The sequence below is a fragment of the Desmodus rotundus genome, chromosome 6, assembly GCF_022682495.2.
Source record: "Desmodus rotundus isolate HL8 chromosome 6, HLdesRot8A.1, whole genome shotgun sequence".
Lineage (NCBI taxonomy): Eukaryota > Metazoa > Chordata > Mammalia > Chiroptera > Phyllostomidae > Desmodus > Desmodus rotundus.
Window position 1 is genome coordinate 7,011,963 of NC_071392.1, and position 22,797 is coordinate 7,034,759.

Consider the following 22,797-nt stretch of genomic DNA (forward strand, 5'->3'; position numbering starts at 1 on the left):
GGGCCGCGCCTCAGGAGGGCTGCGCGTGACGCACTTCCGCCCTGCGTCTTCCGGCTTAAAGGGGCCCCAACCTGGCTCACAACAAAAACAACAACAAAACGGGCGCGCGGTCGGCGGGCGCCGCCGCTCCAGTCCCCGCCCTCGTGCCACCTGCCGCCGCCCGGGCGGTGCCGGGCCCCCCGCCGCGCGGCCCTGCCTCGCGCCAGCCCCGCCCGGGGAGCGGGCGGACCGCGGGCCGCGCCCTCTGGCCAACTTTCCCCGCGGCCACCGCGCCGCCTCGCGAGACCCGGGGCTGGCTGTGGCCGCTGCTGAGGCGCAGGAAGGGAGCGGCCGCCGCGGAGGACGCCCGGCCCTACTGCGCGGCCGGCGGCCCTACCTGGGCGCGGAGGGCGGCGGCAGCGGGCCCCGGGGCCTTCTCTCAGGTATCCCTGTCCCCAGAGCGGCCCGGCCCCTTCTCCAGCCCTCCCGGCGGGGCCGTCGCGTAGGGGCCTTGTTGCGTTTCAGGTTGGGGGGGGGCGCGGCGGGGGCAGGGGCGGTGACTGGGGCCGTGGCGCCCCCACCCTTCCCTTCCTCCCTTCTCAGCGATTTCTCTCTCTCCCCCCGCCGCCCCCCGCAGTCCGGTGGAGCCTTGCGGAGCCCGGACCTGGCGGGGAACGCTGCTTCCGCGGCCGGGCCCCCAGACCCCAGCGCCGCCACCGTCCGTCACCCTCGGTACAGGCAATGGCCTTTGTATCGCCCGACGCACTTGTGACTGACTTGGACACGGAATATTGAGAACCCGCTCGCTTCCGTCCCCACCCCAGTCGCGCTGGGAGTTACCACCTGGGCTCCTCCGGGCTCTTCACTGCTGCTCCTCCTGTTTTCGGCTTTGGGGGCACCATGGACCAAAGCGGGATGGAGATTCCTGTGACCCTCATCATTAAGGCACCGAATCAGAAGTACAGGGACCAGACTATTAGCTGCTTCTTGAACTGGACCGTGGGGAAACTAAAAGCGCATCTGTCTAACGTCTACCCTAGCAAACCAGTAAGTGTCGACGAGCTGTCGCAGCGGCTCGGGCCCGCGGCCTTTCACGCCCCTGCGCCCCGTCCTCACCGTCTCCTTGCTCACCCCCGGCCCTCTTGGGGCAGACAGACCTCTTTTGGTAGACGGCGAAGTATTTTGGGTTCTGAAGTGGTGTGTGTGTGTATGTGTCTTGAATGGCCGAGCCATTAATATCTTCTTGATGAGGTTCAGTTAATTAGTAAGAATGCACAGAAATATCAAGGGACATAAGAATTGGTAGGCATGAAAACAAAAAAGACCTTTTTCCTTGGACTTAGAGTCATCAACCTAATATAGGATGACAGTTACATCCTTAAAAAAAAAGAGAGAGAAACATTACAGTTCACAGTAAAGCCTTTATTGCTTATTCGACTAAAATTCCTTTTTACTTTCACCCCGTGACCCAGAAATTTGGTCACTGTTGAAGAGCAATTTTTTTTTCTTGGAAATAAGTATGTACTCCTATAAAAAATACACTTTGAAGACTAATATATATATTTTAAGAAGCAAACAGTAATGAGTTTTAGATTCACTCTCCTCTGCCCCTCCCTCCCTCATTTTTCTCCTGTACAGGACACAGAAATTTCACTAATTTAGAAGAGAACAGCCCTTCCACCCCCACCCTCCCCCAACCATTTGGTACATCTTTTTATTCCTTTCACATGACCATTTGTAAGTCAGTGTGGCAGTGTTTTCCATTCTGAATCACATCGGGGTATTGCAGAGACAGTAAATACAATACAAAGAGTACAGCTCCATCTGTGCCCAAAGGTAGATTGGGAAGGGCATTGTCGATAATTAAAAAGTCTTCATAAGTAAAGACGGTATTTGATCTGTATTCAGATATTGACAATTCGGACTGATTCAGTGGTGCAGTATTAAGTTAGTTTAGATTTCTAGAATACCTACGGGAATACTGCGGTTATTGCGAAAATAGGTTTAGAAAAACAGTCCTTAGTTGGCGTTAGCTGTGTTTGTCAGTACCTTGTGATACAAGTATTTTTAGTAGAGGAAAGAAAAGCTCTCAGGTATTTAAGTACTTGGGACAAACCAGCTGGAACTCTCGTTTATGCAGGTCTTTTGTTTGAAAGTTAAAGTTTACGCAGGGGGTAACAATTTGGTTTAAGATTGTCTGCTTTACAAAAGATTTCCCATTGCATATGATTGGTTTGGCACATTTTCGAAGTGGAAAAGAGCTTTTCAGAAGTCAGAGTTTAAAGCCGTAGACTTCCATGGTACTCACAGTGCAGCGCGGCCGTTCCTCAGTGGTGCTGTCGCTGCGTGTGCTCCTGTGCGCACTCACGCGAGGACCGTCATGTGGCACTGTTAAACCAACAGGGACTCGGTTCGCATTGTGATAGACCAAGAGTTACACTTCTCTAAAACTTTCTCATTTGGTAAAAACTCTGAGAGGGGCGTGAAACCCACGTGCCTTATCTGCACTCCTCACGCACTAATCTCCAGGGCAGGGCTGGCAGCCCTGTGGGTCACCGGCTGCTGGGGACAGATCAGTTGCAGACTTCTTTACACCCCGCCCTCCAACCCTGCCTGCTGCCTTGCACACTGGAGACCGTTTGCTGTGCAAACAGTGTGTAGGCTGTTAATTACCGGACTGCCGCAAACCTGACCTTTTCCCTCCTCCAGCAAGTCTTCTCCAAGTGAAGGTTACTTGTTGGTTAATGAGAGTGGGTGGACCTAGGGGCGGGGCACATGTGTTTATTTTCATAGAACTTCACTGACAACTTTCTATGGTGGTTCGGTGTGGCAGGCTTACATTCTGACGTACCACATCGCAGTTGTCAACAGACCAACTGTTTAATGATACCCCAAAGCCACAGGTGGTCCCGAAATAGAAATTGGAGTCCTACAGGTTTTCTGTGTAAGGTGGTTAATTGGAACAAAACATTTTGCAACCTCAGCAGTGTTACATGACCAACAAAATACATTTATACAGGAAGTTTAGTACTTACAACCACCCACAACGACTACTCAATGTTATTCTGTGTTTCAGTGTCTCAAGCGCTGTGTTGGTGTTTAGCAGATATCATTTCTGATGCCTGGTTCCTTGCTCATCTAGGGGTCGAGGTGGGTGGATTCGGAAGCAGAGTAGGGTCCCCGTGCCCAGTGAGGAGGAGAAAAGGCGGCAACTCTAGGCTGTGCTGTTCCTGCCTGTGTCTGATGGGTTCTGGCTGGTGGAGGGTCCTGGCTGGCGGAGGGTCCTGGCTGGCGGAGAGCACGGGTCCCTGTGGGCGGTGGCTTCTAGGGAAGTAAGTGGGAGCTGACTAGGGAAATGGGGAGGGAGAAGAGTGGAGACTTGAAGTTGTCCTTTCATCTCTGCAAGGGTAGATCATGTGTCTACATGCCTTTAATGGAATTGGGCAACAGTGTGTGAAATCCTAAGCTCTAGTTGTAAGGTCAGATAGTGACTTAATCACAGACAATCTCCACATGGATATTTGAAATTCAACTCCCCCTCCTTCAATAAACCCAGAACAAACACACTACCCCCTACCCCCACTGCAAGCACACTTTCTTGGGCTTCATTTATTTATTTAACTTGGATTTTATTAACCTAGCATTCAAATGTGTATGTGCTAAGCACAAAGGTGACGGTAAGAGCCCTTCGCTGAAGCTCAGGCGCAGTGGGGGGACACAGATACGAAAGCAGACAGCTGGTGTGGTGGGACTAGTGCTGCGCAGAGGGCTGCACTGGGTGCGCAGGAGCACGGGAGGCGTGGTCCCCTCTGGGGTCCGGAGTAAGGGCACGTGGAGCTGTTTCAAGAGAAGGTTCACGGGGATATTTTTCTTAGACAACGGTTTTAAGCAGACAAGATGAGAGGTTTTTTTAAAACCTATTCTCTCAGAGCTAACGTTGCACTGGAATTCAAACCCAGGTTTGTCTGACTGGCAAGCCTTGGCCCTTAACCGTTACAATTCCTTTAGGGACTTGGCCTTCTCAGCTGTATACTTGCAAATTACAAGAATTATAAAAAGAGGTGTCTGTTTACATGGTTTGCCATCTAACGGCTGCAGGTGAATAGATAATGTAGCCTTATTACTGTTCTGACGAGTATCAATTAGGGTGAGGTTATTGCTGCTTATTTTGATAAATTATACGGAGGATATGGGAGCATATCTTAAGACTCAAAGCACATTGCTTTTCCCTGTCTTGTCCCATCCCTGCTCCTTCGTGTGACCCAGAGCAGCCCTGTATTTCGGCACACTCTGTTGTACGTCGCCTGATTCATACCGGCCTGCCAGTGCAAACAGCTCAGCAGGGAATGTCCGCTTGGAGTTCTGGAGGAAATTCTTCTTTAAGCTCTGTGTGCTGGTTTTGCTTACAGTTGTTGCAAGGAGATAAGGGGTAGAGACAGCTTGGGTAAACTGCTTCTATTTTCGGTGTTTCTGGATTTCCTGGGGCTTTAGGTGGGCTGGGTTTAGTGGGAGCGCGAGATGTGTTCCAGCAGAATCCACAGAATTCGTTTCCCACAGAAAGCATGTTCTTTGTGTGTCTTGGGAACAGCTCTTTAAAGCTCTTTGACTTGACAGTTATATGTAAGTACTGAAATGTTGGCAGTTACTACTTTCAAAGGGCTTGGGCCACAGTTTTTCAAACTAACTGTAAGTTACAGATTGCTTTTACTGAGGTATTCGGTGATGCCGGAGTTGGCTATACTAAGAACATGCTTTTCTGAGCCCGACGTCATTACGAGAGACCCATTTAGTTCTTCACATACAAAAGTTCAAGCTTTTGATACCAACTGGGTGACTTCTAGAAATACGAAGTATTGTTGGCTTTGTAAAACTCAACTGCCAGACTCTTGTGAATATTTAAAATACGTTAGGGATGCATAGTATTGTATCTGCCTTTGATATCTGATTAAATGTCGCTTAGGTAATAATACACGTAACGCTTTTAGAAAGAAGAGGAATCTCCCCCAGTTCAGGGTTGATCTCTGCGTGTCACGCTAGCAGGTAAGCGCTCCTCACCTTGGTTTTGGCCGTGTGGGTGCAATGGGGAGTGGAGTGTCTTGGGTCAGCAGCTGTTTGATTGGAGTGGTAGAGTTCTGTCTCCAGGCTACTCAGAGTAGCGTCAGGACGTCTCCAGCCTGGTCATTCGGCTGCCTCTGCGGCCCCACATGTCAGCAGGCTTCGTCTGGGATGGGGCGGGGCGGGGCGGGCTGTGGCAGTGCTCTCCCTGCTAGGATTTGCTGGTTGCTTGATGTGGCCTGTGAGCAACAGGGAGAATGGTGATGCTCTCAACAGATATGGCCAAGTATGTTTATATATCAGTCTGTGCAGCCAGTCTCGTAACAGCAAAACATTTAACTGGTGTTTCATTAGCACTTTATTTTAGATTTACTGATTCTGTCTTCTGGACTCATATTTATTTATTTATTTATTTTAAAGATTTTATTTATTTTTAGAGAGGAGAAGGGAGAGAGAGGGAGAGAAACATCACTGTGTGGTTACCTCTCTCGCCCCCTACTGGGGACCTGGCCCACAACCCAGACATGTGCCCTGAGTGGGAGTCGAACCAGCCATCCTTTGCTGGTCAAACCAGCGAACCAGCGGTTCACAGGCCCGCACTCAGCCCACTGAGCCACACCAGCTAGGGCTAAACTCTTACGTTTAAAAGGTGCCACACAATCTTTTTTGTTTACTGAGAGAAAAATGAACTTTTATTATGTTAAGCTGCCGTGATCTTGGGGTTTGTTATAGCAGCTAGCATTACTTACTCTACCTAATACAGAAATGGATTTTCAGTCCAGGTAAAGGATATTGTTATTAGCAGGTCTACATGAGTAAAACTGTCACTTTTACAAGTAAAATTTCATTTGAATTGAGATCTCAAAATCTATACTTTTCCTAATACTTATAATCTAAAATAACTAGATGAAAATTCAGTGGATTATTATGTTATTTGCTGTCATATCTAAGCACTGGTTTTTCAGATATTTAAATTATATTTTTGAACAAGAGGCAATTTTTTTTACATAGAACAATTTTCAAATCCTCTTACCTAATTTTAGCACATGAAAATTTCTTTTGCTCTATTTTCATTCACAGTAAAATTAATTCCTTTTCCTTTTAAAACTTCTGCTTCTCTGAAGGATATTCAATTTAAGGCAACAGTATTTTTTATTGAGGTGTAATTTACATACTGTAAAACTTGCCTGTTAACGTGGACACCTCGGTGGCTTTCAGTAGTTGACAAAGTGGCGCACTTGTCACCACCGTCCAATTCCAGAACACTTTTATCGCCCAAAGAGAAGCCCCACGCGCACGCGCGCGGCCACCCCCCAGTGCTGGTAGCCACTCACCTACTTTCCTTCTCTGGGTTTGCCTGCGAGGGGCTTTTTTGTAAGTGGAGTGTAGGAAATCTGTGGCCTTTGTGTCTGGCTCCCTGTGGTATTTACAGGGTTCATCCGTTAGGACGTGTATCACTTCTCATTGCTTTTTATGGACCATCAGTGCTCCAAGGTACATACTTATCATATCTTGTTTACTCGCTTATTAACATATTTGGTTGTTCCGGCTTTTTGGCATATGAACAATGCTGCTGTGAACATTCTTGAACAAGTTTTCTGTGAATTTGGGTATACACTGAGTCATACGGTAACTCTCCGTTCTACTTTCGGAGGAAGTGCCAAACTTCCCCACAAAGGCTGTTCCATGAACATTCTCACCACCAGTGTGTGAGGATTCCATCTTCTCCCCATCTTGGTCCACACTTGTTTTTGTTGTATGTATTTTTTACGATGGTATTGTGCTCTATTTTAAGAGATTGATGTGCATTTTCATTTGTGTGAAATAGATACTGTTATTGTCCTCATTTTACAGATGAGAAAACTGAGGCACAGAGTGGTGGTAGTGGGGTCTTGTACAAGTTTCTTAATACTCTTCATCTGTCTCTGCTGTGCTTATCTGTAAGTCCAGCTGCCCCCTGTTGTTAGCTACTCAAGGTCATTGCTTTTTAAATTCCCTGTTTTTCTCTCCTGCATCATTAGTTTTTTCCCATTCTACTAGATTATTCATATTGGCATATAAACATGTTTTTCTCTGTTCTTAAAAAAAACAAAAACAAAAAACACAAAGCAGTAAAACAAATAAGACCAGACCCTCTTTTTTTTTTTTTTTTGAGGATATATATTTATTGATTCTAGAGAGGGAGGAACATCGATGTGAGACAAACATCCATCCTTCTGTATGCGCCCAGACCAGGACTGAACCCACAACCTAGGTAGGTGCCCTGAATGGGAATTGAACCTGCAACGTCTTGGTGTGCCGCGACACTCCAGCCAGCTGAGCCACCCGGCCAGGGCCCAGGCCCTCTTTTGATTCCACTTCCCTTCTGGCTGTTGCTGTATTTCCTTCCTTGTCCTTAGTGCAAACCTCCTTGTGTGTCGTGTGCATATTCAGTGTCTCTAACGGCACTCCTCTCCTTGTCTCTAACATCCCCTCCAGGTGAGTTTTTGCCCTGCTGTCCACCAAATTGCTTTATCGGGGTCACTAGGGGTCTCCATGCTGCAGGGTACTCTGAGGGAGTACAGAAATAAACAGAATAATGTGAAAGAAGGTCACTGTGAGTGGTGACAGAAGCCTGGAAAAAGATGTCCATCAGTAAGCTGTAGTACTTCTATGTAATGGAGCCTTACTCACCCGTCAGAAAGAATGGGGAAGACATCCTCCCACCGCTCAGGCGCAGTCTCCAGGGCATAGCAAGGGAGAGAACAGGCACAGAAGAGTGCTGTAGGGGATTGCTTTTCGTGTGTGAAAAGAAGGCAGTGCTGGTGTCGGTGTTGGTGTTGAGATCCGTGGTAGTGGTAAAGAGAAGTGATGGAAGGGTAATTCAGGATGAGGGAGGGAGGGAGGGAACAGGGACAGAAACTAAACCTCTTTGAATGGACATCATTCTATAATTTTTACTCTGTTGCCATATAATTTAAAAAATTAAATGGGGAAAGTAATTCCTACATGGTAACACAGTAATTTAATGATTTAACGTCAGGATGGCAACATAACTGCAAAAGGAATTACCCCAGGTAATTCGGAAACACAGAACTTTTATGTATTTCTAGTGGGATGTATGTAGGGACTGTAGAAAGCCTCAAGAAATTTTAAACTTCACTCGATATTGGCATTCTTACTTTGAGATTGTATGTAGTAGGATGGAGCATATAAGTAAGTTTACTAATGGTATGTTTGTTAATGTCATTAGCAAGCAAAACTTTCAAGGTGAGAGAAGATAGAAAAAAAATAAGTAAAAACCCATATACTGCCCTATTTATTTAATTCAGAAATGTCAGTGTGAACTTTTTAAGTATCTCTTTCTAAAAAACTATATACTTTCCAGCTTTCCTTAATGAAGAATCTTAGAAATAATGACAGCTGGCAGTAAAGTACTCTCAGATACCAGATTTTGGTCTTTAGATAGCATTTCCCATGAAAAGGAACCACGGCTCCTGGCTGGGGCACCTGGGGCATTTTGTGCCTAAAAGCAAGGAAGCCACCTGAGACTACAGAGGTCATGTCAGAATGGCATGGGAGCCCACTTGGACTCCTCCCGACAAAAGAGAGTACCATTTGAGGACTTGAAAAAGTGGCAGTCCAGTATAAAGTATAAAATTCTACGAGTTCATCGTGATACTTAAACCAAAACCCTTGACGTTTGGTACCTAAGGACCTTCGATCTTACTCAGTGTGGCAGTTTCTATTATGATTGTTTTTACTATAAAAACCTCTTTTACTGGCCATGTTGAATATATAGTCTATTTAAAAATTACTACAGTTTTGCTTGGATTTGACATGTAAGAGTTGTTGATATAGCTACTATTTAATTGTTTCAATAGATTTTAAGGAACATTGCCTGTTCCTCAGTTATGAAATAGGAGGTCTTCGGGGGAGTACACACAAACGCTCTAACTGTAAATACTTCAGTGCTAGCAGTGGGAACTCTCAGCAGATTTACCAAAAGTACAAAATAGAGCAGAGACAACCAGAACGTATTTCCTGCTGCGGGGTGCTGATAGAGAGGGCAGCTGCTCTCCGTGCAATTGAGTTGATTTTTCTTTAGTCTCATGTTTTTCAAAAATGTACAAAGCTATTCAAGAAAGTGGAAGGAATGATAAAATCTATTAGTTTATTTACAGCTATAACTAAATTCAAATGGCTTTTGCCTTAAAACCAGTAAGTTGGTCTGCATGATGTTAGTAAAGAAAAAATAAATCTTACATATACTTCTAGATGAAAAATACTGATAAAACAGTACAAATACCTCTGGTGACTTTCAGATTTTATCCCGTTGTTGACTGTTAACGGAAGGCCAGCCACCTCCTCATTTACAGCTTGAAGATGTACAGTGATAGTCACGTATGCATTGCAGTATGGCTGAGAAGATAAACTTCCAATTTACCTGTTTTCTGGTTTTTTAAATTTGGTAATTATCCACATTTCATTGTATCTACAATAAATAGGCTACCATTTGCTGAGTTCTTAATGTCTTAAATGGAATTTGGAAAAAGAAAATTCTTAAACTATGTCCGATTTCTGCTTATTTGTACCTAAAGGGAGTTTACACATATTTAGGCATGTTACTCTCAAGCTTTATTTTGTATAATCAGAAAAAGTTGAATTCTTTTCTTTGTCCCATTTCTCAGTTGACGAAGGATCAGAGGTTGGTGTATTCGGGCAGACTGCTTCCCGATCATCTGCAGCTGAAAGACATTCTCAGAAAAGTAAGCGGATTTCTACCACTACGTGCTGCCAGACACAGTCAGAGAGTGAGAGCAGAGTTGTTCGGAAATGTCATCGGTGTCCAGCCAGTTCAGTTTTTAGGTACTAAACCAGCCCGCTTGGGTAGCGCTGCAGGTTACTGTGAACTAGAATGTAAAGAACATGGGGATAGATTTCAGTTAGTTTAGGGAGCAGTTTTGTATGTCTCTCCGAGAGCTAATTCTGAAATAGGATTGTATGTTTGTCTTCAGGTATTTGGCATTTTGCGTAAGAAAACGCTGTCAACCTCTCAGTAGTGCAGGAGAAGAGCGTTTGCGGTGTGTGAGGATTTTCACTGATAGCAGTCTCCTGTCCTATATCCCCTTTTGACCAGACTGTGCAACATTATAACATGGGTTGCTTGGGTTAGGAGTTAATCTCAGGGCAAGAAATAGAAGGAGGCCCAGGTGTCTGTCAGTTAGCAACCTTTGAATGTTGGTGCTTAGAGTGAAAAACACTGTATTTTTTGGACTATAAGACGTACCTAGGTTTTAGAGGAGGACAATAGGGAAAAAAAAAAACCCACTCCACCGCTGGCCCCTCAACCTCCAGTGAGCCAGGTAAGCTACATTTGGACTACGAGATGCACCCCCATTTTCCTCCCAAAAGGGGGGATATGTCTTACGGTCTGAAAAATACGGTATATTTCAATATAGTTTTTTGACAATCAGCTGGAGTGCTGTTTTTTTTTTTTTTTTTAAATGGTGGCTTTTAACTCATGTTTATTTGTGGAATTTATACTTTTATAACTTTTCTGCATTTGCAATGCTGCTTTTTGTGAATGTAGCAAAATTGAATATACAGCTTCAATGTTTTTGCTCAGACCTTTTACTTCATTCTTTTTTTTTGTTTTTTTAATAGTTTATTTTTTCATTGGATTTTTTCATTACCATTATTTCCCTTATGCCCTCTTCCACCTCCACCTCCCCTCCTCCCCCTCGACTTAACTCTGAATGTTGTTCTGGATATCCCTGATCTGATTCAGGAAATCTTCCTCCTCTTCTTTTTGTTTATGATTACCTGTGGGAATCTTTAAGAAATCCCGTACCAGTGTATTCCTTCTGTTTAGATAGTTGGACATTTTAACTTTGCCAGTGTGACTTCTCGCTGCCGTTTTCTCTTCAATCATGTAGTTTCAGGTTGCCAAGATGGTTTAATGTCTTCTTTCTCCCTCACAAGTAGTGGAATTTGTAGCAGGTCCCCACCCCCCTGCCCCTTTGCAATAGACTTTCTTTACTTAGAGCAGTTTTCAGTTGAGTGGAGGTAGAGATTTCACATGTACCCCCACCTCCCCCCCGTGGGCACAGGCTCCCCTGCTACCGACACTTCATAGTCGAGGGTACGTTTGTTACCACTGACGAACCTGCATCACTGACACGTCACAGCCACCCGGAGCCCGTGGTGTACATTAGGGCTCCCTCTTGGTGCTGCGCTTCCTGTGGGTTTGGACGGATGTATAATGACACGTGGTCACCGTTACAGTGTCCTACAGGGTAGTTCCACTGCCCTGAAAGCCCTCCGTGCCTCGCCTTTTCGTCGTCCTCCCTGTTTTATTCTGAAAACATCACGACTATGTACTCTTTGAAATAGATATTTATTTTATTATTTTAACCCAAAGATAGCTATGTAGTTTGCACATGGATACTTTTTTAAAAGGTTCTTGCTGCCAGAAATGGTTTCTGACCAGACTTAAAATAAAAATGCTTCAGTCAAAGGACTGTTGGCCCTTTATATAAAACATTTTGAATAATATGTTTACATTTTTAATCTTTGAACTGTTTTTGTTAAAGTCACTGTATTCCTTTTTTTCAATGAAAATGCTACCATTAGCTTTACCTGTTTCATTATGAACTGTTTTACAGACGATTTTCCCCAAAGGTGAATGAAAATGAATACTATGACTTAATTTGAGTCATAGGACCTTTGAAATTAGGCTTCTAAGGGTAAAGATCTTCTAGTTGGACGCTTTGTAAAGTTCTCTATTCTGAAGCTGAGGGGACGTTGTAAACCGGGAGTGCCTTCCATCTTCCTTGCTCGGCACATCGCCTGGCACAGTAGCTCTGGAAATGCCTCTTCTTCACGTTTTAACCCCCCCCCCGTTCACGTCTTTCTTTAAACTCCTAAACAAAGCAGTTGTGGTTTCTGCTTCTCAGTTCTGTGCACGAGACTGTGATACGTATTTCTCTAATTGCGCTCTAACGTGCTGGTCTGATCTGTAACAGCACCTAAGGCATCGTTAGGGGTGGGGCCGACTTTCACCTTCCTGGGACCCTCCTCAGCAGTCAGCACTAGGTTTACGGTAGGCAGCTGATAAAGGCTTAGTTTCTACTTGCATTGTTTCTCTTTCTCACAACTGGGCATCTTCCTCATCTTCCTGCCCCCTTTCCTCATCATACTCTGTTTTCTTTTTAAGTTGCTGAGCTATGCTGTGTTCTCCTCTGTCCTCCTTTATTCTCTTCCCCTTCTCCCTCTTCTTTACTTCCTGCCTAAGTATAGACAGACTCATGTAATCACTAAGCTAAAATGTCAATCCTAATCATTATTAGAATATTTTTTAGTCATGTTTGTAGGTTTATAGAAATGAGATATTTACAGAATTTAGGTCAAATACATGCTTTATATAAATATAAAATCAATTTTGACTTAAAAAATAAACTATACATCACCTTGTTAAAATTAAGGCAAATGAGGTTATGGTGACATTCTTTGAGTTTGTTTATTAGAGCTGTGAAGTCCTAAGTGGTGGAGGTGTCTGTACCACTCAGAGTCTGCGGGGCTGGGCTTCAGCGTGGCTGTTGCGGCTCTGGCATCAAGGTGCCAGGTGTTTTACGTTGGAGTCACAGGCAGCCCTGGCACAGTGTGACAGCACTGTTCGCCTCCAGGCTCCTTCGCACGCAGAGCCGTCGCTTCCTTCACCCAGCAGTCACTGAGTGCTCTGACTGTTTTCCGAGCATGGGGAAAATGCTGAATTCAGGAGGGCTCCACATTCTAAACTGGGAAATTTACCTTCACGTGGCAGAAATTCCTCACTAAAAATGGCTCTGCTAGAAAGGAACTTAAGTTCCTTTTTTTTTTTTAATTTTTATTGTTATTCAATTACAGTTGTATGCCTTTTCTCCCCATCCCTCCACCACCCCTCTGAGTTGAGTGTTTCCTCTAAGCTACTGGCGTTTGGATGGCACCTTCTCCAGCTCCGCCCTTTCAGTTCTCTCTTCTTTGATTTTAGCAAGACGAGTGCCACACGGTTCACCTCGTGTGCACTGCCCGGACTCCGCCCAGCTCTCCCGGGTCCAGTGCCAGCAACGGAGGTCACGAGGGGCCGGCGTCCAGCAGCAGCAGTTCTGTGAGTGGTCGTGGGAGGGGACGTGTGCGCGTCTCCTGATTATCCTTATTTTGCCTCTAAAACTAAGTGAAAAAGCAGAACAGTCAGAGCTTGTGGGTTGTGAGATTGTGATTTGAATGGCTTGATTTAGGCACTTAAACTTTGTTTTTAAAATCTAATATACAGTGCTGTCCTCTGAAGCCTGTTCCCTGGGAGTTATAATTTACTGTATGTGGGTCAGTAATAGATCCAGTCTTCAGGGGTCTAGTTACTGAAATACTAAGAAAACAATTATGACATGGTTATAATATAACCTCTAAGGCTAGTAAAATTTCACAAATATTTAAGGTGTTTAATATTGTATATTTTATTCAAGGTGGATTAAATTATTTGAGTTTTAAACATGTTAAATCTTCTAAGTAGATTGCTTGGTCACGAATTTTATGTTCTAAAATGACTGAATTTGGGCGTACATTCCCCCTGCTGGAGGAAAGTTACTGAACCTGCTCAGCTCTTCCAGACTTGGGTATTCATTTCTTCTGCCTTATTTTTTCATTTACCTAAAATTGTTTTGGAAATTCTTAATAGTTAAAACTTTTCTACTTAGATATTCTCTCCAAGTTTTAAAGATACTGTTCCAAGTCCTTTTACGTTAAATTGTTTTTGGTTTCCAGTAAAAGCTGTATATGAAACGTTTGGAGGTGAGAGAGAGTTCTTGTCAAGGATCTAGCCAAAACTTGAAGGAGGGGTGAGTGGAGATAACTGGTCGAAGGATCTTCCAGCAGATGCTAGTTAGTGGCTTCTGGAAGAGCTGGATCCTCTAGTTGCTGCGTTCACTGAGTATGGCCTCAGTGGGCAGTGTTCTCTAGTACCAGTCATGGGAGTTTAGCCGATGTTAAACTGAAGTGTGTGTTGTCAGTGAGCCCAAGGGCCTCGACCTGTTCCCCGCCTTGCACAGGAAGGGGCACTGGCCCCTCGCACAGAACACGGGCACTGGCCCGGCGTCTGTGTAATCCTTGGGCATAGTTGTGTTGCCTCAGCTTTTGTTGAGAAAGAACCCTCTGACTTGTCTCGTGGTTCCTCGGCCGTGATTTCCTGTCATTAGTATATACGTTCAGTTTTTCAGGGTGCATTCTGAAAATCTAAACATGTCAAAAAGAAGTTGAGCTCCCCTTAATGTTTTGTCACAGAAATTTCAGTGGGATTTGAAAATGTCTTATAATCTAGTCATGAGAGAGTTATCTAATAAGGTCGGAAATCCAGAGAAACTAGCCTGGGCTGCCAGATGACTAGGCTTTTCTTTAATTTTTAATTAACCACCTTTTTATGGTCCATTTAATGACAAATCTTGTTTAAAAAGAAGCCTTCCCAAATTCATGTCCCTAAGAATCAGACTCCCCCGTCAGATATTTGATACCTGTTTTGTGTGAAGTAACGTCTTAGAGAAAGCTTTTGTTAGTTTTACAAAAGACGAATGTCCCAGGACCTCCCACAGGCCAGATGTGGGAGGATGGGCACCAGAGAAGCAGCCTGTCCCTGGGGGGCCGAGCAGGGAGGGGCGGTTCCAGCAAACCTGGAGGGTGTTCAGGGCACGATGTACCCAGGGTTTTTCAGTGGGAGAACTCTCATTGGTGTAGGATGTAACTGTATTTTAAATTCACACAAAACCCTTGATAAACTGTTTTCAAGTGGCAGCAAATTGGGGTGCTCTTCAGGGGCTGTATAGTTTAAGGGGGTTGAGCCTGGTGAGTTACTGACATCATTGGAGCACGAGAGCTTTAAAATTCCGACTGGTATCTTGTTCATCAGAAAAACTTATTTGTTGGTGGTATCTATGAACTGACAAGTTTAGAACTAAAAGGAATCTTGAAAATCTAGTTCAATCTTGTTTTTTGTAGGAAGGCTGAGACTCGGAGGTTAAGTGAAATTTAAGGTTATGTTCCTTGTTAATGTCAGAGATCACCCAGATCTGATGTCCAGCATGTTCCTCATACCTCTAACCCAGTGCATCACTAACAGCGTGTTACACCGCACCTGGCACATTGGAACTGTTTAAGTGACACAGAAATTCGTACCATTACTGAGCACTTTCTATCTTCTAGGTATCGTGAAAAGAGCTTTGCATGCATTAATTTAATCTCACGATTTTATATGCTTTTTTGGTATACACTTACTCTACTACTTAGCCTTTTCTAGTTGATAAACTGTTGTATAATTAAGCAATTTTGATTTTTCTGAAGTCTTCAGCCTCATCAGAATTAAAATATCTCAAGATTCAAATTAGTAAATTCCTAAAATTCACTCTTTGCAGAGGGATTTCATAAATCCCTATTTAGCAGTGTGTCTAAAATCTCATGATGGTAATGAATTCAGTCTGCTTGAACCAGCAATTGCATTTCTGTTTGTAGAGTCCAGATCAGTCGGGATCAGCAACTCCGTCGTCCAGTCCGGAAGCCTTGCCGCTGGCTGTCAGCTCCTCCCCGGAAGGGCTGAGGCAGCGCGTCCTTCCACACGTGCAGACCGACCCGGCCCAGAGTCAGCGGTTCCCATACGCCACGCAGGGGTGAGCCGGAGCTGCGGGCCTCTCCCCGCTGTTCCCCCTGACTGTCCTGGGAGCCCTCTGCAGGGATCCAGGCGTGTTTCAGAGCTATCCCTCTACCCAACTACATGTCTTTGAGCACAGAGGGCTCCGTTGAGCACTGCTTTTGAAAGCCGCTCCTACATCAGAACCATCCAGGGCAGCACTGTTCGGTTTTTAACGTCTGTGCTAATCACCCGGGGATCTTGTTAGGGTGCAGGTTCCGGTTCACTAGGATGACTTGTAGTCCAGAAATTAAAATTTAGAGAAATGCTTTCAACTTCCAGAGCACTGAAAGACATGCTTTTTACCTCGTTCTGGCAGAAATGTAGACAACCAGCTTCCCGGGCAAGCCGTGGCGGCCGGATTCCCCGTGTACCCCGCGTTCAGCCCGCTGCAGGTGCTGTGGTGGCAGCAGATGTACGCGCATCAGTATTACATGCAATAGTAAGTGCGTGCGCCAGGCCCTCCTCCACTCGCGGTGGCGTTTGCTCTCCTTCCTGTGTTTACCCTAAGTCACTTAGATTGGGGTTGCATTTACTAATGTGTTTCATTAGCTTTAAACTATTATGATTTCCCTGACTGGTGTGGCTCAGGGGATTGAGCGCCAGCCTGCGAACCGTAAGGTCACCAGTTGGATTCCCAGTCAGGGCACATGCCTGGGTTGCAGGCCAGGTCCCCAGCTGGGGGCGTGCAAGAGGCAACCGTTTCTCCTGCACACTGGTATTTCTCTCCCTCTCTTTCTCTCTCCCTTCTCCTCTCTCTAAAAATAAATTATCTTTAAAAAAATAAAAAATTATTATGAGAGGGAGTACACAAGCATCTCAGCAGAAACTTAAAAAAAAATCATTTGGCTAAAGGAAAAATGGTTCATAGCAACTAAACCTATTCTCCAACTCTCCCTCTCGCCTCTCATTATATTGAGATGCTTTGATACAACGTTTTATCTGTTTAAGAGGAGAACATGTAGGAAAGTTTCCCTTGAAGGCAGCAAATCTCCATGAAGAGATTGGCCGTTGAATAAAAAGAATCACATGTCAAGGAGGCACATACCTCTGTGGGACTCAGGGTGGCGAATGCACTCCTGCACGGTCAGCGTCCTCGCGAGGGCCCGCCGCCGGTCAGCTCGGAGCAGTCTGAGCGCACGGACTCGGTGCGCTTCTGCCGGACTTGCTGTGCTTTCCTGCGACATTTCTGGCTTCTCTTTAATGTCCTCCTGTCCTACACCTCTGATTTTGTTATCCTTTTCATCCTTCTTGTCACTCCTTTTGTGTCCTTGGACAGCCCTCCAAATCAGGGCTCCCAGCCCCCACTACCGGTCAGTGGCCTGTTGGCAACGGGGCCGCACAATAGGAGGTGAGCAGCAGGTGAGCGGGCAAAGCAGCTTCAGGCTTCCCTGAGCTTACTGTCTGAGCTCCGCCTCCTGTCCTCACAGCCCGCCCCCCCCACCCTTGGTCCTGGAAAAACTGTCTCACAGGAAACCATCCCCGGTGCCAGAAAGGTTGGGGACTGCTGCTCTAAACGGTAGCGCTCCTTGCCCAGTTAGACGTGTTGGTGTACTTACCACGTGTTTGTGGCGCTCAGTCTGGGGGGGCGGGGCAGGTACCGCCTTCTCCTCGCAGTGCTTTCTCCCCTCCCGGGGCCTTACTGTTGGTTCCCTGTGGCCGCGCCCAGCTCTTCCTCTCCTGGCCTGGTCCTGCATCTCCACCAAGTCGCTGGGAGTGTCCGCAGGGCAGTCAGCCTTTCCCTAAGTTCAGAGTGTCCAAAATCTGACTGCACCAGCCTCTGAAGGGCGCTCTTCTGCCTGACTCCTGTCAGTGACGCTGTCTCTTCTGTCATTCTCCATGCTTTTAACCAGCCTTGATGCTGGCCTCTGTTGTCCCTGAACCCAGCAAATGCCCAGGGTGAGCTACTATGTCGTTTCTAGTTTCCGTCCTTCCCCTGTTTCTTACTTCCCATTTTTTACCCAGATCTTTTCTCATTTTAGACCCACTTTACTGCCATTGCTTTCTCCTTTTGGGCTCTTTACTGCATTTCATCCAACTGCTGCCTGTTAACTTGCTTGCCATGTAATCCAGTCAGCCATTCCCCATCCCGCCCCCAGGTGTCTGAGGGCTGTAGCGACAGTGTGAAGTCTGTGTCCTTATCTTTCCTCCCGACTGTGTCCCGTAGAGCTGACCTGCTTTATGAACCTCATATTCTAATGTTCTCCTGCATGGCCCCAGGCAGGCTGTTTGCCCCTGAGCTGCAGCCATGGCAGTACAGTAGTTGTCATTTGAGTGCCTGCTTTGCGCTTAGTACCCTCCTGGCTGCTTACACCCCTGCCTCACTATCTGACAAGAACTGTGTTAGGGAAGTGGGGCTTATTGTAGCTTGCTTCCGGATCATCTCATCCTGTGTGTATCATTTACCTTTGGAGCCTCAAGTTCCCACACTTCATGAAATAGCTCACCCATGAATTAGCATATCTGTGCGGTAGTAGCAAGTGTTTTGGAACTAAAAAGCCCTATGCAGAAAGAAGGTATTAGCATACAGGCTTAAATAGGCTTTCATAGCCTAGGAAATTTCGTTTACTTTATTTTGCTATGTTGATTTTTAAACTTTTCGACTGTACAAGAATCTGAACATACAAAAAGGTAGCCGAGCGAAGTGAGTGCTGTGCGCTCCCCTGCAGCTGCGGCACTTACCAGCTCACGGCCATCTTCTTGCACAACTTCCCCCGCCGGTTACTGAAAGCAGACTCAGGTATATTAGCATTGTGCTGGGGGCATTTTATAGGGGGATTTATTCTAATTTTCAAGCAATTATAAGCAAACTTCAGGGCCACAGTTCTTTGTAAGTTTGACAAAGGATCTAGACCAGTGGTTGCCAGATGGAGTTCCCAGAAGTTAGCTTTGGGGTTGAGGTGTTGTGACCTGGAATCTAGTTAGTATCTTAAAATACTAATACAACTCCTCTACCTCAGACGGCGGATGCAGAGTGGTGATTGATGTGTATTATCAGACAAATCTTTGGAGGCCTGGTCTGAGGGACAGGTGGTAGGTGTGGGGGGATTCATTCCACGTAGAATGACAAAGGGGGCCATCAGTGAGACAGTTGGAAAAGAGACGGGTCATTGCCTTATAGCGTGTTTAGTGCAAGGGCGAAAAGAGCGAGGTGGGTGGCTGTTCCGCCCCCTCCCTTGCCCCTCCCCGGCTAGGCTGAGCGCCGTAGTCTTGGTGCCCGCAGGGTTCGTGCTTCCCCGTGAGATGGGGGGCAGGCGCAGTGACCGGCCATGGCAGGCTCATGAAAAATGCGTGCGGCTTACCCAGGAGGGTTTGAAAAACACCCTGGAGTGTGACGAAGTGTTTTCCTTTTTAACATTTATTTTGGTGACTTCCAGTCAAGCTGCAGTTTCGGCTCAGGCCACATTGGACGCCACCCCTGCCCAGCCCACGCCTTCACAGTCTCTAAACCTGGCACATGTTCCTGGAGAAGAACCCCCGCCCGCGCCAAACCTCGTGGCCCAAGAAAACCGACCCATAAATGAGAACGTTCAGATGAACGCACAGGGAGGGCCAGTGCTGAACGAAGAGGACTTCAATCGGGACTGGCTGGACTGGATGTACACGTTCTCCCGCGCCGCCATCCTCCTCAGCATTGTGTACTTCTACTCGTCTTTCAGCCGCTTCGTCATGGTGATGGGCGCCATGCTGCTGGTGTACTTGTGAGTGACGCTCATTACCCTCCCGTTTCTCCTAACGACTTTCGGCAGGCGGCTGTGCGTGCTGCGTGAGGGAGTACGGGTGTCGGGTTAAACAGGTCTGGCGTCAGAAGCAGGGCAGTTATGTGGAGTTGAGAACATTTATCAGAATGGTCTGGAAGCAAATTTTTCCTTTATTGTCGCTTATAAAAATTGTAATTCAACCAGATGTGCTCTATCAATTATTTAGAACTTCAGGAAGTATATGATTCATTCTTATTGTTATTTTTTTTAGAGAGAGGAAGAAACATCAGTTTGTCATTCACTTATTTATGCATTCTTTGGTTGCCTCTTGTATGTGCCCCAACCTGGAATCAAACTCGCAGCCTTGGCGTATCAGGCTGATGCTCCACCCAACTGAGCTACCTGGCAGGGCCTATTCATTCTTCTACAAAGATGTTCTTTTTAATTATAGTTATCGATAGTAAGTCCTATAGATACAGGTCAGATTCTTTTCTTCATAAGTAGACTAACTTTGCCTTTCCTCCTGATTCCCCAAGAGGCAAACTGATGTCTAGTTGAATTTCATTTAGAAAAATAGCAAAAAAAGATTTTGACTCCTGACATGTTTTAATATCTAGTGTGGAGCCAGTTAAACCCATGATAGACTTTTAGACTTAAAATGATTTCTGTTTTGCTGTTCTTGCTTTGCGAGGGGTAGTTCTTGGTGTGAAGTAGGTGATACCATCTTTTCATTTATTATAGTTCTAATCGTTTTTCTCTTGTAGGATGCTAATGTTTCATAGTTTTACAAATAAAAACAGTTGCAACTTCTTTTTATTTTACTGAACAGGCACCAAGCTGGCTGGTTTCCTTTCAGGCAAGAAGGAGGTCAGCAGCAGGCTCCCCGCAATAATGCAGAAGTTAATGATGGGCAAGATGCAAACAACCTAGAACTTGAAGAAATGGTATGCAAATGAGGTCTCGGTATACTTTAAATACAGGTGTGTCCTCAGCACTGTGTGAGACCAACGTGATAAAAGACTCTCGGGGGGCTCCACGAGTATTCGTGGATTAGTACGTGAAGGAAAGTGAACATGTAAATTGTGTGGTTTCATCCGGGAGAACTTACATTAGAATCATATGTTAGAATTAAATGGGAAGAACTGATGTTATTCTTCTTAAAATAGCCTAGAAGGAAAACTGCATGTGGGGAGAATTTATGGTATTAAATTGGCAGTTATCCCTTTGAACTCAAACAGCAAGGAATTTATCAGTTTTGGATTTAACACAGATTTCTAATGACCAGCCATGTACCACTTTCTTACTTCATTCTCACATTCCTTCTTACTGCAGGGAAGTACTTACCTCTCTCCTTGTCTGTCATGAGTTGATGTAGCTGTTTAATCACTTAGGAGTCCATTTCTCGTTTTGTTTGCAAGGAGCGTCTTATGGACGACGGGCTTGAAGATGAGAGTGGAGAGGATGCAGGTGAAGACACCGGCGCGCTCCACAGGCCGGGGTTGATGGCGTCCGCGTGGTCTTTCATCACCACCTTCTTTACTTCGCTGATACCAGAGGGGCCTCCCCAGGCTGCCAATTAGGCCTGAGAGACAGCCAGCTGCCAAGGAGGGTCTGGCTTTAGGACCGTGTTTTAAATAACAGTGCAATTTCAAAAAAATTTATTACTTCCTTCCCATCATCATGTACAGAGGTGTTTTTCTTTAAGCTTCTCCTGCATATGAATAGTTTAAGCACAAATGGACTACTAAATGTGTGATTTTTTTTAAAAAAGATCCTAACAAAACATAGCATAACAATATTGGTCTTCCAGGTTTATTAATTTCAATTATGTGTATTATACCAGACAGACCTATATGTGCATCTTATTTCTTTAAAGAGCTGCTTCACATAGAAGTATCTATAATAAGCCCACCCTTCAATCTGTAATTTGAATAAATATTATCTATTTTCTGTGAATTATCCTGAAAGTTTTAAACAGAATGACCTCATAGTTTTTAAAAAATTATTATTTACCTAACATGTGCTAGTAGCATCTTGCCCAGCCATAAAGCAATAAACTTCTGAGTAATCTTAATTTTGACATTTGAATAAATAATGGGAACTTTCAATTATAAGAGCAAGTGTCCCATCATTTGGAATTGGTACCTTAAAAAAAGGCAGCTCTTCAATGGAATTAATAGTGATATAACATGTTTGATATAAGCAGTACTTTTATAAAATACGATATGCTGGAAATCATTCCCTGTAATTTTTTAAAATAAAAGGTCAATTATGGTAAACTGCCTTATGAGTTATTTAAATTCTTCAGTAATGTATGCGTTATGTGCAAAAAATCTATATAAATTCAAGTAGCTGGGAAAGTCTTCAAGGTCATTTTCACCTCGTTCCACTCCAGGTAGCTGTCTGCTAGTTCTCAGGTGGTCTGAAACCTCAATAATTTTTAGAGAAAATCCCTATATAAGCCAATTCCATAGTTATATGAAGGGAGTAAGTTTCTCATAGGGCAGCTAATTAAAATTGAACAGATAAGGATGGGAGGACGTAGCATGGAAGAACTTTATCTCACATGTAATGTATTAGCTATGAGAGAACCAAATAGATTAAGAAAACCCATGAGTTCTCTCAGTTGTTGATTCATAACAGTGACATTTCAAGGGATGACTGGTGTGCCAGTTGCAAAGCAAAATTAGGTTTCTGATTATAGATGTCAGTCAGGAGGCCGTGGTGGAATTGGAGCAGTCGAACCGTGGTACTAGTAATAGAAAACAGAGAGAAGGGCCTCTATGATACTGAGGTGAGAAAATACGTGTATCCCTAAAAAAAGGTTGTTGTGTGTAGAATGTTTTGACATACATAATTAAAAGGCAAACAATTAGGACAAGAACATTAAGCAAAAGGTAATTCAGTAAATTAAAAAATTCAGGTAATTCAGGCCTGGCTGGGTGGCTGAGCTGGTTGCAACATCATCATCTTGAACACCAAAAGACAGGTTTTAATTCCTGGTCGGCATATACCCAGGTTGTGGGTTCGATCCTCAGTTGGGCTTATATGGGAGGCAACAATGATGTTTCTCTCTCACATCCACGTTTCTCTCTTCCTCTTTATCTAAAATTAAAACAATCCTCAGCTGAGGATTTAAAAGGGGTAATTCAGTTAAACAAAAGCACCTCATTAGGAAATGGACAAGCATACTCTCTTAGTTTGGGCTGCTGAAACAAATTACTAGGTGACTCAAACAGTAGACTATTCATTTCTCATGGTTCTTGTGACTGGAAGTCCAAGATAAAGGTGCTGGCAGATTCCATGTCTGGTGAAGGTCCACTTCCTGGTTTGCAGAGAGTTGAATCAAGGTTTCCTGTCTTGTAAGGGCAC

General features: G+C 44.9%; 1 protein-coding gene across 3 annotated transcripts; it reads left to right on the plus strand.

Moving 5' to 3' along the window:
- The first annotated feature begins 280 nt into the window (after positions 1-280).
- Positions 281-21,704, plus strand: HERPUD2 (HERPUD family member 2). Of its 3 annotated transcripts, XM_053926437.2 has the most exons (9): positions 281-422; positions 617-1,026; positions 9,705-9,782; positions 13,046-13,162; positions 15,550-15,704; positions 16,044-16,166; positions 19,102-19,425; positions 20,255-20,369; positions 20,844-21,704. In XM_053926437.2, exons 2-9 carry the CDS (start codon positions 880-882, stop codon positions 21,003-21,005), a joined length of 1,221 nt encoding a protein of 406 aa, XP_053782412.1. In that variant the 5' UTR covers positions 281-422; positions 617-879; the 3' UTR covers positions 21,006-21,704. The 3 variants fall into 3 exon arrangements, with proteins under 3 accessions (XP_053782412.1, XP_053782413.1, XP_053782414.1); XM_053926438.2 differs by lacking the exon at positions 9,705-9,782; XM_053926439.2 differs by lacking the exons at positions 9,705-9,782; positions 13,046-13,162.
- Positions 21,705-22,797: the final 1,093 nt, after the last annotated feature.